Below are 16,485 nucleotides of genomic sequence, written 5' to 3' on the forward strand. Positions count from 1 at the left end.
CTCGGGCAAGAAGTGACCTTGAGATATCATCTAAGCCATTCTCTTATTTTCAGAAATAACATTTAATTGCCAGGATTTTTGAGAATGGATTTAATAAACTTTGAAAATTAAGATTCCATACCTATATGGCACTGTGTTGGCATAAGCACTCAATTATCCCTTTAAATGATTCAGTTTATGTATCCTTTATACATAATCCCACCTACTTCCCAAGAATGTCCACAATAAAAGAAATGGGAGCACATGTGCGCTAACATACATGCACACACAAAACAATAAAAATAACAACCTTAGAATAAAACTAATGAGAAGGGCTATAAGGAAAAAGTATTTTTAAGCATCTTTCTTCAGAAAATTCCAGACCTAAAAATTTTATCTTATGCCAGTATTTCCACTCTGTTATTATTTTAAACCAGCAATGGAAAAAAAGTGCAAAGATAAGAAATCCCTTAATTTCATCAAACTCAACAAGAGCCATCTTAAAAGTATTGAATTTTTCCTAATAAACTGTCAGCTAGCTGTCAGCAACTAACTACATTTGCTATAAGACTATGCAGGTCTGGAGTGTTAGCATTATCAACGCTATGGATGCTCCAAGGCACTGATAAAGATGCCTGACTTTAGCAAAAAGCATTTAGTCCTGACATTCAGTAGTTAAGCACTCAGGCTGCTAACTAAAAGGTCAACCGTTCAAATTCATCAGCTTCTTCTTGGAAACCCTGTGGGGCAGTTCTACTCCGTCTTATAGGGTTACAGGGTCACTATGAGTCGGAATTGACGGCAATGGTTTATCTGTTTTTGTCTTAATTCAAAAAGCTTTTTTTTTTTTGGATGATATATAGGGAGAATGTTTAAACAACCAGGTATTTGGAACATGGCAGCCTGGCTAAGGGAAAATTTCCCGAGTGTTCTTGGTTGCCCTAGGATACCAGGCATCCGTAGCTGATTGTCCCAGGAAAGGATAACGCCCAGGTGCAAGACAGACCAATGAAATGCATGTGGTTCAGCCACCTTAAATGAAGTGGGAGAAGAAACAAGAGGTGGTGATTATGTAAGGATTTGGTCTAGATTTACCCAGAGCAGGAGAACTTCTCATGAAATATTAAAAATTATGTAAACAACTATGTAGTTCTATTTTAGAAAAAAGAGAAGAGTGGTTTAAAAATAAGCCCTACTGTTCGTTCTTATTTGTATAAACTTCCATTAACACAAAAGTGTATCCTTTGGGACTAAAGTCAAAGAATTTCAATAGCACAAGCTTCACGTAGGAGGCCATGTAGTCTCCGTATTTGCCTTGAATTGCAGGAATTTACCTCCACTGCTACTACAGTTACTATAGGCAACTGCTTGAGTTTCCTACCATAATTACTACAGTTACTTTAGGAATTAAAATGAGTAACTAATAGAAACTAACTTTAGACATATCAGTAATGGACTGGACTTTATTATATTAATGGTTTTGAGAAGCCACGGTTGTTGCGGTCACTTCCACTGCTTACTCCTCGGATGTCAAATCTACATGACCCATTGAGTCCAGAATGAAATTTCCTACAACTTTGTCTACCCGAACACTACTGAAAGCAAACAAATTTTGCACAGCATTGGGCATAAAAAAATTCTGATTTTTAAAAATGGAAAGAAATAATAGTAACGTGAGAAATTGGGCATGTAACTATTTTCATGAATACCATAAAATGATTGGAAACTGGACTCCCAGCTAGATTTTCCTCATAGACACAAAGTAACCAATCCAGGAACTGGATCCAGTCATGCTGTCTTAGAACTGAAAAACCGATCCTCATGTTGTATTATCCAAAATACCATTGAATAATTCCAAAAAATAAGTTACAACTTCACTACACTTCAACTATATCACTTCCTTTGATCACCCAATAGTTGAGTTTTCTTTCCCATGGTCTTATACACTGATAAGAAAATTATATTTATGAATTGCTTTGACTGCTTATTCAGCCAAGTTACCTACCACTTTAGAAACACACACAAACAAAGAGACTTACTGTGCAGCCAGGCTGCTTGGGGACAGCGTCTGTCCATCATCTTCATTCCACAGATGTGTTGTATTATGAGAACCACCTAGAACAGTAACATTTATATGGGTTAAAAATTATCATGTTTAGTTAAATACTTTGGTTATTGTTGTTGTTGTTATTGTTTTTGCTTAACAAAAACTCTCCCAGGTAAAATTAACGGGGAGAGGGAGAAAAAGCAGAAAATCTCCAGAATTTTTTTTCCAAAAGGTTTTTTTAAAAAAAAAATTTTTTTTAAATTGTACTTTAGATGAAGGTTTACAGAACAAATAGTTTCCATTAAACAGTCAGTACACATATTGTTTTATGACATTCGTTAACAACCCCATGACATGTCAACACTCTCCCTTCTCGACCTTGAGTACCTTTTTTTTGGTGAAGATATACATAGCCAAAATTACACCATTTCAAAAGTTTCTACATGTACAATTCAGTGACATCGATTACATTCTTCCAGTTGTGCTGCTATTCTCACTATCGTTTTCCAAATTATTCCATCACCATTATCTTCAACTCACTGTCCCCTAGGCTTCCCATCAAACCTTTTGAGTTGCTGTTGTCAATTTGATCTCACATAGATACTTCTTTTTTTTTTGTACCTTAGATGAAGGTTTGCAGAATAGTTTCGAAACAGTTAGTGCACATATTGCCCTATGACAATGGTTAACAACCCCATGACATGTCAACACTGTCCCTTCTCAACCTTGGGTTCCCTATCACCAGCTTTCCTGTCCCCTCCTGCCTTCTGGTCCTTGTTCTTGGACTGCTGTGCCTCTTTAGTCCTGTTTTGTTTTATGAGGCTGTCCAATCCCTGGCTAAACAGTGAACTTCGAGAGGGGCTTCACCACAGAGCTAAAAGGGTGTCCGGGGGCCATACTCTAGGGGTTTCTCCAGTCTGTCAGGCCAGTAAATCTGGTCTTTTTTTTGTGAATTAGAATTCTGTTCTACATCCTTTTCCAGCTCTGTCCAGGACCCTCTATTGTGATCCTGGTCAAAGCAGTCAGTGGTGGTAACTGGGCACCATCTAGCTGTACTGGACTCAGTCTGGTGGAGGCCATGGTAGCTGTAGTCCATTAGTCCTTTGGACTAATCTTTTCCTTGTATCTTGTTCTCTTCATTCTCCCTTGCTCCTGAAGGGGTGAGACCAGTGGAGTATCTTAGACGGCTGCTCACAGGTTTTTAAGACCCCAGACGCTACTCACCGAGGTAGAATGTAGAACATCGTCTTTATAAACTGTGTTATGCCAATTGAGCCAGATGTTCCCTGAGACCATGGTCCCCACAGCCCTCCACCCAGCAGTTCAGTCCCTCAGGGAGTTTGGATGTGTCTATGGAGCTTCCATGATCTTTCCTGTACAAGTTGTGCTGGCTTCCCCAGTAACGTGTACTGTCTTACCCTTCACCAAAGTTACCACTTATCTATTTAGTTACCCCCCACCCAACCCTCCCATCCCTCATAACCAAAAAAGATTATATTCTTTTTGGTGTAAACTTTTACATGAGTTATACAGTAGAGGTCTCATACAATATTTGTCCTTTTGTGATTGACTTATTTCACTCAGCATAATGTCCTCCAGTTTCCTCCATATTATGAGATGCTTCACAGATTCATCACTGTTCTTTAGCTTTGTATAATACTCCATTGTGTGTATGTACCATAGTTTGTTTATCCATTCATCTGTTGATGGGCATCTAGGAGTGGGATTGCATTTTGTAGTGCTTTTTTGTGGTGCTGACAATTTCTTCGTTCCTCCTACTCTCCCGTGCTGAGTTCCTTTTGTTTGTGGATTTTTTTTTCATTTCTTTTGTTTTTGTAGATTTTGTTTTTACTGAGACTTTATGTTTTTCTTCTTTATTTTGATGAGTAGGTTGTTAACTTTCTTTTTGGTTGCCTTGAAATTTACCCTTATCTTCCTAGATTTGAACCAGTCTATTATTACTTGGTATTGCTTGATTTTCTCTCCGTTAGAAGGTTCTATACCTACACCATTTATTCCCTTTTTTATTGTTCTGATGCTGTTGTCATTTACAGATTAACCTCTCTCGTTCCCTTTTGTAATTCTTTTGGTTTTGCATAGTCCTTAATAGTTCATTTCCTAGGTTGATATCTGGCTTGTACAATCCTGTGTCTTATATTCAGCCTGTGGTCTAACATTGTTTGTTCTCAGATCGAAGGACTTCCTTTAATAAGCAAGTTTAGTTTGGTTTTTACATAGTCCCTTGATTTCTGTTTATCTGGAAATGACCTAATGTCACCATCATATTTGAACAAGAGTTTTGCAGGATATATTATTATTGGCTGGCAATTTTTTTCTTTCAAGGTTTTATATATGTCATCCCATTGCCTTCTTGCCAGCATGGTTTCTGCCAAATAATCTGAGCTTAGTCTTACTGTTTCTCCTCTGTATGTGACTTTTTGTTTTTCTCGAGCTGCTCTCAGGATTCTTTATTTGTCTTTGGTTTTAGCGAGTGTGATTATGATATGCTTTGGTGATTTTCTTTTGGGGTCTATCCTATATGGGGTTCGTTGAGCTTCTTGGGTGGTCAGGTTTTCATCTTTCATGATATTGGGGAAGTTTTTTTGTCAGCAATTCTTCAATGATCCTCTCTGTGTTGTCTGTTTTCTCTCCCATTCTGGAACTCCAATCACCTGCAGATTTTTGCTTTTGATTGTATCCCACATAATTCTCAGGCTTTCTTCATTTTTCTTCATTCTTTTTTCTGATTTTTTCCTCAGAGTTGTATCCAAGTGTTTGTCTTCAATTTCGCTGCTCCTATCTTCCATCGTTTAAAACCTGCTCCTCAGCCCTTCTATGACACTGTCCATTTCTGAAATCTTGTTGTTTATCTTTTGGATTTCTAATTGTTGTTTCTGCATGATTTCTAGTTGTGAATGTATTTTAGCATTTTCTTCCTGAATTATTTTCTGGAATTCTTCCATTTTTTTGTCTGTATTTTCCATGAATTTGTGTATTTTTTCCTCATTTTTGTCTGTTTTTTGCTTCAACTCTTGGATAATTCTGAATATTAGAGATTTGCATTCCCTATCGTTTAGGTCTAGTGCCTTTTCGTCTACTGGAAGGTCATCTGCTGTTTTATTTTGGATGCCTACTGGAACCATCCTGTCTTGTTTTTGTAAATGTTTTGATATTGTCTGCTGTCTTCAGGGCATTCATTGGTTATTTTCCTCATTTACTGATTGTAGATTTCTTTGTTTTGTCCTGCTTTTTTGTTTTATTTGGTTAAGTCTGAGAAGGCGGGCTGTGCGTTCTTTGTTGTTTGCTCATCTGTGGGCGTGATACTTTTCACCTCCTTCTCCAATGGGTGGGGTCAGTCACTCAGGTATAGTAGAGCAGGGCAGGTCCAGCTGAAGGGGAGTTGCTGGGATGGGTTGTTTGTGGCACGCACCAGGGCTGACAGTGTAGACCGGGAATCAGTGCACAGCAGGTTCCAGTAGGCTGTGCCTGTCTGCTTGGGAGTGTGATGTTCAGCACACGGTGCAGCTAGACAGGAAGGAGGGGGTAGATTGTGATGTGTGGAGCTAAGATGGGTATGGGAAAAATGAGAGAGAGGAGAGAGGAACAGGAGCCAAAAACATACACACAAACAAAAAAGAGTGCTAAGTGAGCTTGCTATTGGAGTGGAGAGATGAGAGACTGAGAAATGGGGAAAAACAAAAATGAAAAAAAAAAGAAAAAGGGTAAAATAAAAAATGAATAAATCAAGAAACTGGACATGAAGAAAGAGAAAAAAGGAATAAGAGAGAGAAGAAAACTAAACAAAGAAATGAAAAAAAGAAAAAAGAAAAAGAAACAAGAAAAAGGAAATACCCCCAAGGATGTCCCTGTGCATCTGTGCAGAGTAAAGAACTAGCTTCCAAGCTGCGCAGTACTGCCTGGCTAGAAGGGGCTCCCAAGCTGAGAAAATAAAAAGGAAACAAATGAACAAATCAGAGCAAACAAACAAACAAAAATCCCACCCTAGGGGTCCCACCAGCATGGCGGCACGGGCCGGGAAGCAGTTTCACAGTCAAGCAGCGTTTTGCAGCCTTTCAGGAAGAAGCAAAGATGGCTCATGGAGCCAGGTATTTGAGAGAAAGCAGGGGGAGGTGGTGAGAGGTAAGCAAGAACTCTAAAGAAGCAGAAAAAAGCAACACCAGCAGCCAACAAATGGCACTCGTGGAGCTGGCCAGTGTGGGCGGGTAGAATCCAAGTGGCACTGGGGGGAAGCTCGTGCTTCCCAGACAATAGACTGTGGCTGCAGGAAGCAGAGGAGGCTAAGTGGGAGTGAAGAAGGGTAGGGGGTGGGAAAGCTTATATTGTGGGTTACATGTTGTTCTGTCTCCTGCTGGAAGCTCCGTGAAGCTGCTTTCTCGTACCTCCTGTTCACGGATCTCTGACAGGAGTGCAAGACGGTGGATCCGTGCTGTTGTAGCTGATAGGGGACCTCTGTATGTATCTCTTCTCATGCTCTGTTCTCGGTCAGCTTCTTATTCCATTTGGTGCTTGGCTGAGTTCTTTATCTCTTCATTTGAAGCTTAGGGTTTCAGGATTGACGTGTGACTCTGTTTGACTTAGTTTTTCTGATCTTTGCTGCAGAGGGATGGCGTGGTGCTTCTGACTATAGTGTCATGTTGCCCGGAAGTCCCCAAAGGGTTTTACAAAAGATGGCTATGCTCTTTTTGTTGGAAACATTTAGGATATTTATAGGAAATAGATGCCTACTAATAAAAATAATCTCAATGGCCAAGCACATGCATTTCTAACAAATTCTTTCTCCATGTATAAAACCGTAACATTATTTTATTCTAAAACCTGTATGCATAGATGACTACAGAACACTAAAATGAAGATTGACTACCACGTGATTTGTTAATCAAATGAAGCCTATTTCATTCTTATGGGTCACTGATTTTTTTGCCTCCAATTGTCTAGAACGTAACTTTGGGAAACAACTGCCACCACTAATCTATATTTTCCACTTTTCAAATAGCAGCCCCTGAACTCAATTGAATGCAGCTATGAATGCAAATCGACTAATGTTAACAGAGCCTTTCTGAGTGGGCTCAAATAATGCGAAGGTGTACAATGTGGAAGGCAATCACTAAGCTGGGTCTAATGGAAACCATATGTGAAGACCTAATTCAACAGCTTCAATGGCCCCAGAAATTAAATAGGTCACTGATGCGGCTTGCTGCATAGGCTGTATCATAAAAGAGTAAGTGTGCAACAGCACTCACATTAAAAATTGAAATAAAAATTCTTTAAATGGCCACTGCATAAATATCAACACCATAAATCCAATGCTTTCCTTCAACTTCTTTAGAAAAATGGTATCAGGTATTTCAGTCTTCTCATCAGACACTACTCATTCCTATAAATAAGCCAGGTCTGTTTCAATGCTGTAGTTTTTAATATTGACCTAATCACTTTCAGTAGAACGTTTTATTATCAGCTATTATAGTTCTGTTTCTAGTTAGTACATTCTAAAGTCTTCTAGAAGATCCTAGTGCCAAGCTATTTGAGCATCCCACATCTTTCTGGTGCTGATTGTTTAGTTTACTGCAATGAGCATTGTGTAAAAAAAAATACTATCATAAAATAAAAAACCTCTTTGCCAGCCTCCTGTATCAGTCGTGTTTAAGTAACGTTCGCACTGTTCCTAGCAAACGGTAGAGTAGCTTTTTCAGTTTTCCTGTTCAACGGAGCAGTTTTCCAGGTGCAGCTGAATATTATTGCTCCTTTACAACATGTACCCATAGCACTGCATCTGTGATTTAAAGGACCAAGAATGCAGACACCCAGAATAAATAAACATAATTAATAATGGCAATAGCTATTATTTATTGGCATTCATATACAGACTATTCAAAGATGGAACTATATTGAGATTTATGCTTTTGCCATGAAAAATATATAAAACAGCTTCTCTAAGGTCAAATTTTGCTCCATTTTAAATCCCTACGTGATGCTGAGCAAGTTAATTGGCATTTGTATACCATGTGAGTATGGAGTTTGTCTTCCTCACCAAGTTATTAAAATGACTAACGGAAATGAACCTCAGATATATCAGTGATAGACTTGACCCTGAAGTTAAGACTTTTCCCTCTGGCCACTATGGGCTATAAAGTATCTTGAAAGAAATACTGTACTAAATAGGTTTTAATGAAGTGGAAAATTTTATAGGCCTTTTAAAAGTAAGATTTTTCTTCTTTCTTAATTGTAGGGTTAGGTATATTTAAAAATGGTACATAGACATGAGAAGAACTCTAGTGTACAGATAACCTCTTTTCATGATGAAGAAATGTAGTTTCATACAATTCACTACTTTGAAAAAGAGCAGACTTTATTGGGTCAGAAAGGTAATCTCTGATCTCAAAACTCCAGTGTTTATAATTGGAAACCCTAAAGCTTGTTAACCGTGTAACAGTGACCTCGGCTGGGGCAGGGCTGAGAACTTGATACTTTAAGACAGGAAGTTAGGAGACAACTTTCTTGCCAAATATCTATTAGCATCTCATGGCTGCTGAGGAAGGGGCATTCAGACCTTCAGATGTGTTCACAACTGAGGTTGACTCAGAGATAGACAGGGGTTACGGGACGTTTGTAGAAATCAGGGTGCATAGAGGAATGGGGGGTGGTTATGAAAATGTTTATCATGTGGGGAGAAGTCAGGTATGATGCGCCAAACTCCATCAGTGACTGAAATGGGAGTAGTTCTGAGGTCTGGTGGTGGCAGGTACCTGCACGTCCCAGTTAGGTGCCCTGGAAGGAAGTATGCATATGTCACAGTAAATGTAAGGAAGCAGTCTCTAAAAGAGCTCAGGGGACCTGACTTCGGGGAGAGAATCTTAGTTCTGCCACGTGATGGATATGTAACATAGGCAAAGTGCCTAGCCTCCCTATGCCTCGGTTTCTTTGTCTGTAAAATGGAATACTAACTGTACCTCATAGGGTTGTTTTGAGGATAAAATGAATTTAAGATAATGATGCACTTAGCATTGATACAATAAATGTTACCTATTATTTTCATTATTTAAAAGAGTTGTGTGAGACCTACAAGTGCTATCTTAACCCTGTTATACATTAGAGAGGGCCCAGGCAACTCTGTTATGAGATCTTTTACCACCTGCTTAACTAAGTGTAAAACTGAGGGAAAAAATGCATTTACTTCATAAAATACCACTAAACAACACAAAGACTAGGCGTGGGGTGGCTTGGGCAATGCGGCAGGTATCTGTACATAGAGTCAGAGACCCCTGTTGAACTAGGGTCACTTGTTAGCCTTTAAGGACAAGTATGAGTTCCCTGAAGCATTCCCAAAAATACATGCGAGGATTTTTCAAGTTCTCAAAATTTCTGCTCAAGCAGGTAGGGACTTGGGGTTAAACGAGTTTTTGGAAAGTGACATTAATATGACTGCATTACCCCCAGGCTGAGGAAGTCACAAGTGTATGAAATTAAAAAAACAAACAAAAGTTAAACACAGCAAATTTTACAAATGAAAACACAGTTCTTTGATGTATTTCCTCGTCATATTGACCATCCAATGATACGTCTTAATATTTGCCAAAATCATTAGCACATTCACAGACACTAGACCTGGTTATTGTTAAAAATGGAAAACTGAGTTACACTGTTCACCAAGAAAAGTGTTTTGCTGTCTCAGAAATAAGAAATGCTGCTTATGTCTCTGGCTTCTAAAGCACTGATGAGCTTCTGAGTTTTTGTCTTTGTAAAAAAAAAAAATTAACTTTATCACTTTATATGAATTATAAGGTGTGAGTTTGGAAAGGAAAAGGAAAAGAATAGTAAGGGGAAACTTAAAGGTTTCAAGTCTTTAAAATGCAAATACAAAAAAAAATACAGAGGAAATAATTAGTATTTGTTAGCACATTGTCTGGTTTTCTGGTCTGAACTTTTTCTAAAGAGTAAGGCTTTTTTTCTAATGTTTATCAAGACCATTAAATTTAACAACAATCAATCTTGCAAGCTAGTCATTAATTCCATAACTGTAGATATAAAAAATGCTTTAGACTAAAAGAAAGTGGTATCCAGGAGTAAGTTGGATCCTCCAGTGAGAATTCTTCAAAGCCTTTCCAAACCTGCTTTTCATATGAAAACCAATAGGTAACATTTATTGTGTCAATTATCAGCCTAATCAGCTTGTAATGTTCATTACCAGGATGCTTACTTGGTAATCCAAAGGAAAAGTCTACATATTTTAAAGCTGATAAACTCAACTGATAGGGAACATAATTCTAAATTCATTCAGGAAAGATAAATGCTAACCAAACATGTTACTTGGGAAGTATAGATTTATTCCTAAATCTTTGTATGTGTCTGTGTATTTAGCATACATGTGGCATATAAGGCTGTTCTACATTGCAAAGATGACGTTTTCTGAATCACTAGAAACAAGCTACCCCTCATCTTAGTAGAGATGACAGTGGATTTACACTGATTTCGTCATACTCTGATGACCAGCATGCATTTTCAAGATGGCTGGAAGGCAGTTATATTTTTACCAATAAAAGAGTCGGCTTGATTAAAAAGGTAAAGTTTGGAAATGAGGGCAACAATACTGCAATTCGGTTTAGGCTGTTGTGTCAAAAACTTGTGGTAGAAATCTATTTGTTGAGGCTTACTCCTTGTGTTTATATTTCATACTAAGGTATGTAAGCATAGTTTTATAAGCTAAAGGAGATCATTTTCACCTAAATCAAAATTCAAGAAAGTCACAGCCTCTTTTACAGCTGTTTCTCCCTTTCCTTGCACTTGGATTAGCTGGAGATTTAGATTTAGTCACAGCATATGTGCCCACCGAAGAATAATATATAAGGAGCCCTGGTGGTACAGTGGTTAAATGCTCGGCTGCTAACCAAAAGATCGGCCGTTCAAACCCACCAGGCACTCTGAAGGAGAAAGATGTGGTAGTAAGCTTCCATAAAGATTAAACAAACAAACAAACAAAACAAACAAACAAACAAACAAAAAAAACCCAAACCCGTTGCTGTCAAGTCGATTCTGACTCATGGCGACCCTATAACGCAGAGTGGAACTGCCGCATGGGGTTTCCAAGGAGCGGCTGGTGGATTTCAACCAAGCTTTTGGTTAGCAGCTGAACACTTAACCACTGCGCCACCAGGGCTCCGTAAAGATTACAGCCTAGGAAACCCTATGGGGCAGTTCTACTCTGTCCTATAGGGGCACTGTGAGTAGGAATTGATGATGAAAACGGGTTTTTGGTTTGGTTTAAGAACAATATCACCTATAATGATTATTTCAGTTGCATTCTGTTTTATATTTTTAACAGGCTTTGTGACACAAAACTTAATAGAGAAAGAAGGAAATATAATACCTTCAGCTGTGGAGTCCAGAGTCTTCAGCAGATGTTTAACAGACTTCTGGAGGGTTCTGAATCCTTTGTTAGTTGTGACAGGTGGATATACCTTCTGCACGACCAGCAGAGCACTAACGAGTTGAAAAACAATTAAACCAGATTGCATTTTAAGGTTTCCAGACAGAAACAAAAGGTTACTCAAGGAGAAAATAGCTACAGTATAGAATGTTGTTCTTATAACATAAAAGACAAGATGCTGCTTTTGTAATTTAATTATTTGTTTGTCTGTTCATGCACAAAACCCCAACAAAATGTTCTTGAACCAGGACAGAACACTTGACATTTCCAAGATTCTGAAGCCTCGAGACTCTTTTTTTTTAGGCCCTTAAAATAAGGGAGAAAAGTTCCCGTCAGTTTGATATTTTTCTATTAAGACTTCAGCGGTTAGGAAAAGCAATTTCCAACGTAGGGATACCTTTCTTTTTTTTCAATTAATTAAACAGAAAAACTAAATATTGGAAATTATTTTCATTAAAATCAAATCCAGATAAGGGACACAGTTTGAGGAATAAGTATTATTTAAGTATTTGATAAATATTTACCTTTTGCTGTAGAAATGGCAAAGTTTTGAAGAAAAAAAAAGGCGCTTGTCCTAATTAAAAACTATTCTATCCCCCAAGTGGCTCATAGACAATACTATAAAAGTAGCTCAAAATTAATATTCTCACTGGCTGGCATTGCCTTGCTGTGATTTTTATGTTAACCAATAAGATGGGGAAGTCTACACTGGCAATGGGCAATCAGCAAGTTTACATGTGCTTTTGTCCATTCTGGAGCCCTGGTGGCACAGTAGTTAAGAGCTCAGCTGCTAACCAAAAGGATGGCAGTTAGAATCCACTAACAGCTCCTTGGAAGTCCTTTGGGGGCAGTTCTACTCTGTTCTACAGGGTTGCTATGAGTCAGAATGGACTCAATGGCAATGGGTTTGGTTTAGTTAGTTTCTAATGTATTACGATACATATATACTTGTGTGTGTGCATATATATACACACACATACATGTGTACATATACATACATGCATATGTAAATAATTTTACTTAGTTCTCTAATAATTCCATGAAATAGATTTTATTTGCCCTGTTTTGCAAATGGAAAACTAGAGTTCAAAGAAGTTAAATAACTTACATAAAGTTATCAAGTTAATAAGTAGATCGGGGTCTGTCTATTTCAAAGGCTGTTCTTTCCATCTATCATCTTACTTCTGGCACAGAAACTTTGCCCCAAGATGGCGGCTGATGAGGGTACGACATTCCACCCAGAGGCCGTGGGCACTGTAAACTTGTACTACCCAAGCTCTTCATTGCAAACCTTTTCCTGTCTTGGCCATTGAGGCATGACTGCATTTTATTATCTCTACTTTGCATACATGACAGTTGAGACCTCAGGCATTTTTAGGTTTGCCCCAAGAATCTCCTGGTCCTCTAACTGTGAGTTGCTTCTGAACCCTGGCAACCACAGAGACCAGTTAAACAGTCTCAGGTGGTATATCTCTGCCCGCCTTCTCCCAGCCTGGCCCTCTGCCCAACTCACCTGATCGCTTGTCCTCAACTAACTGCTTCAGAGAGCGAATGCTTGACAATCTCATTAAAACTGTCAGCATTATTGTTATTAATAGCATTAATAAAATGACAGTGGACTTAGTATGTCTTTTTCTAACAGAACAGGACTTCAAAAATAACACCTGGCCCCCACTCTCTCTGAAGTCTTTTGAAACATCTATCAAAATATATTTCTTTAACTTTATAGATTTTTTTGTTTTTATCATATCAGCATGGAAGTTATCCAAAATAAGTTTCCTTTTCTTATTATTATATAGACTGTTTACAATATTTATAATCATTACCAGACAACATACTTTATTGCATAATGCTCATATGCAATAATTTTATTTTAAATTTTAAGTGATTTAAAATAGCCACAGTGCAATGTTTTTCTTACATAATTTACTCCACCCAAATAATGCCTGATGCTTTTGTATCTTCTACTTTCTACTATTATTATTTGGGGATTTTAAAAAATTTGTTGTTTTTTGATCAAACTTTATTAAGACATAATTCACATACAATAATATGCACCTATTTTTGGCATACAGTTCAATGAGTTTTGACAAACATATACACTCATATAACTACCAATTAAGATGCAGATCATTTCCATCTTCCTAAAACAGTTTCCTCATGCTTCCAACAATTGTCCCAAAAAACACTGATCAGATTTCTATCACCATAGATTAATTTTGTCATTCTAGAACTTCATATAAATGGAATAATACAGCATCTATACATATAGTATGTATTCTTTTTTGTCTGTTCTTTTGCCAGCATAATATTTATGAGATTCATATATGTTATGTGTATCAATAATCTGTTTATTTATATTGTTGAGTTAAATTCCATTGTATGAATAAACCATAATTTGGCTATTCTGTTGATGATTATTTGCTCCCTCTGCAATATTGGAGCCCTGGTGGTAGAGTGGTTAAGAGCTTGGCTGCTAACCAAAAGGTCTGCAGTTCAAATCCACCACCTGCTCCTTGGAAACCCTATGGAGCAGTTCTACTCCATCCTATAGGGTTGCTATGAGATGGAATCGACTCGACGGCAACAGGTTTTTGTTTTTGCTTTTTGTAATATTTAGCTATTATGAATAAATCTGCTATAAATATTGACATATAAGTCTTTATATGGGCATATTTTTTTTTAATTTTCTTGAGTAAATACCTAATAATAGAATGTTGGATCATATGAATCTATTACTTAACTTTATTAGAAACTGCCTCAGTGTTTTCCAAACTGGTTATATCATTTTGTCTTGTAACTTGCAATATACGAGAGTTCCACCTTCTTGTCAACACTTGGGATTGTCCATCTTCTTAAATTTTACCCATTCTAATGAGTCTGTAGTGGCATCTCACTGTGGTCTGAATATTATTTCAACCAATTTTTTTTTATCGCTACACTAGACATTTCAAATGATTCTTGCTCTTTTAGTTGATCCACATGTTTCCTTTTTAAGACAGAATATAAATGGGAAAAACAGGATCAAGTGTCAAGATTCTGGGAGAGTGAAAATTTTCCTAAGAGCTAAAGTGAGGACCTATCTAGAGAATACAACTTACTGCTACCTTGATTCTTCTGTACTTTAGTTACGGCATGCTATAGCGGAAAGAGCAGAGGACATGGATTCAGAGTTTTTGAGTTCATGTCCTGGATCTGCCATTTACACTTGAGAACCTTGGGAAGGTCATTTGATCTCCATGAGGGTCTGTAAGATAGGGATATCTGTTGTCTCAATCTGAAAGCATTGCTGTGAGAATCGAATGAGATTAATGTACCAATATAAGGGTTTATTTTAAGGTCTCTGAACAAACATAGGCTCTTGGAACTCCTCCAAGGAAGATGAGAACAGTCTCTTCTAATGCATCAGACATTTAAAATAGGATACACCATGCTCTTAATGACATATTAGAGAAGCTGTCTAGGATTTGGAGTTAGGAAACCCAGGTTCAAACCCTCCTAGCGGCATGATCAGCAAATACTTAATCTTTACGACCCTCTGTTACCTCATTTGTAAACTAAATAATAGGCTTGTGGTAAGACTCAATGTGATAATATATATATAAGGTCGAGTAAAGTCTTTGGCATGTAATAGGCACTCAATAATTGATAGTTGTTGTTTTCTTTTAATGAACATTCTCAAATTTTATTAACTGGACAGGACAATCAAAGTAAATCTTGTCCATGTGTTTCTCAGTACTAAATATAAATCCATTAAACTCTAAATGCCGGCCACTATCAGATGTCTTTGGTGAGGAAAGGACATACAAGAGGTTTCTTTCGCACACATATTTTAAGCTTTGTGTTGTGTATGTGAAATAAAGCCAACCCAATGCACAAAGTTTGAAAGACTACCTGTATTCACAATTTTTATGGTAATATTGTTTTTGGTGGTTTTGATAGCTGCTGTCAAGCTTGTCCCTGACTCATGGTAACACATGTGTCACAGAGTAGAAGTGCTCCATAGGGTTTTCTTGGCTGTAATCTTTACGGAAACAATTCACCAGGCCTTTCTTCTGTGGAGCCACTGGGTGGGTTCAAAACACCAGCCTTTAGGTTAGCAGCCAATTGCAAACTGCTTGTGCCACCCAGGCTCCTTTGAAAGATTATTTACAGGCTGACTACCCACGAGGGAGGCCAATCCCCTGACGTGGTTGGTGTAAAACTCTAAGCAACAAGGTTGTTTTATATTGGATGGTGCCAACCGACACTCAATCAAATCTTTTATTCTTCAGAAGTTTAAATGCCATATGCACAAACTCAGGTTATGCCTGAATGAGTCTGGGCCACTGTTCCAATCTACCATGGGTCCTGTTATACACCTCATACTCAGCAGCACTGGGATACCCAATGACAACACAATTGTTAATATCAGAGTCCCTCCTTCATTCCTCGTGTACACCTATAATACCCCCTGATGACCTGGAATGTGTGTTTCTTCTTGGCCTAATTAACACACTCAGCTTCATTGCTAAAATCTGCAATAAGGTGCTGAAGAATTCTTTGCTCTTGTTTAAATTACCTACCTAACAGTGGTCCTCACAATTAACATAAAAAAAGATTTCTTTATAAACAGTAACATATCACCTAATTCTTACATTTTCTTTTTTAATTTTTTTAAAATTTTTTTTTAATTGTACTTCAGGTGAAGGCTTACAGAACAAATAGTTTCTCATGAAACAGAAGTACACATGTTGTTTTATAACATTGGTTAACAACCCCACAACATATCAACCCTCTAACTTCTCAACCTCTTTTTTTGTTTGGTGAAAATACACATAGCCAAAGATACACCATTTCAAAAATTTCTACATGCACAGTTCAGTGACACTGACTACGCTCTTCCAGTTGTGCCGTTATTCTCAAGATGAAGGCTTACAGAACAAAATACTTTCTCATTTAACAGTTACTACAAATGTTGCCCTATGACAATGGTTAACAATCTCACAACACATCAACAATATCCTTACTCAACCTT

General features: G+C 37.7%; 1 protein-coding gene across 1 annotated transcript in view; it reads right to left on the reverse strand.

Moving 5' to 3' along the window:
* ABCA12 (ATP binding cassette subfamily A member 12) overlaps positions 1–16,485 on the reverse strand; it is a 181,455-nt gene that overhangs the window by 84,331 nt on the left and 80,639 nt on the right. Inside the window, exons 8-9 of the mRNA XM_012555555.1 lie at positions 11,409–11,521; positions 2,019–2,094 (exon numbers count right to left, since the gene is read on the reverse strand). Coding sequence (XP_012411009.1) covers positions 2,019–2,094; positions 11,409–11,521 — 189 coding nt within the window. The remainder of the gene's footprint in view (positions 1–2,018; positions 2,095–11,408; positions 11,522–16,485) is intronic.

Source organism: Trichechus manatus, unplaced genomic scaffold, assembly GCF_000243295.1.
Source record: "Trichechus manatus latirostris isolate Lorelei unplaced genomic scaffold, TriManLat1.0 scaffold00041, whole genome shotgun sequence".
In the NCBI taxonomy this organism is placed as follows: Eukaryota; Metazoa; Chordata; class Mammalia; order Sirenia; family Trichechidae; genus Trichechus; species Trichechus manatus.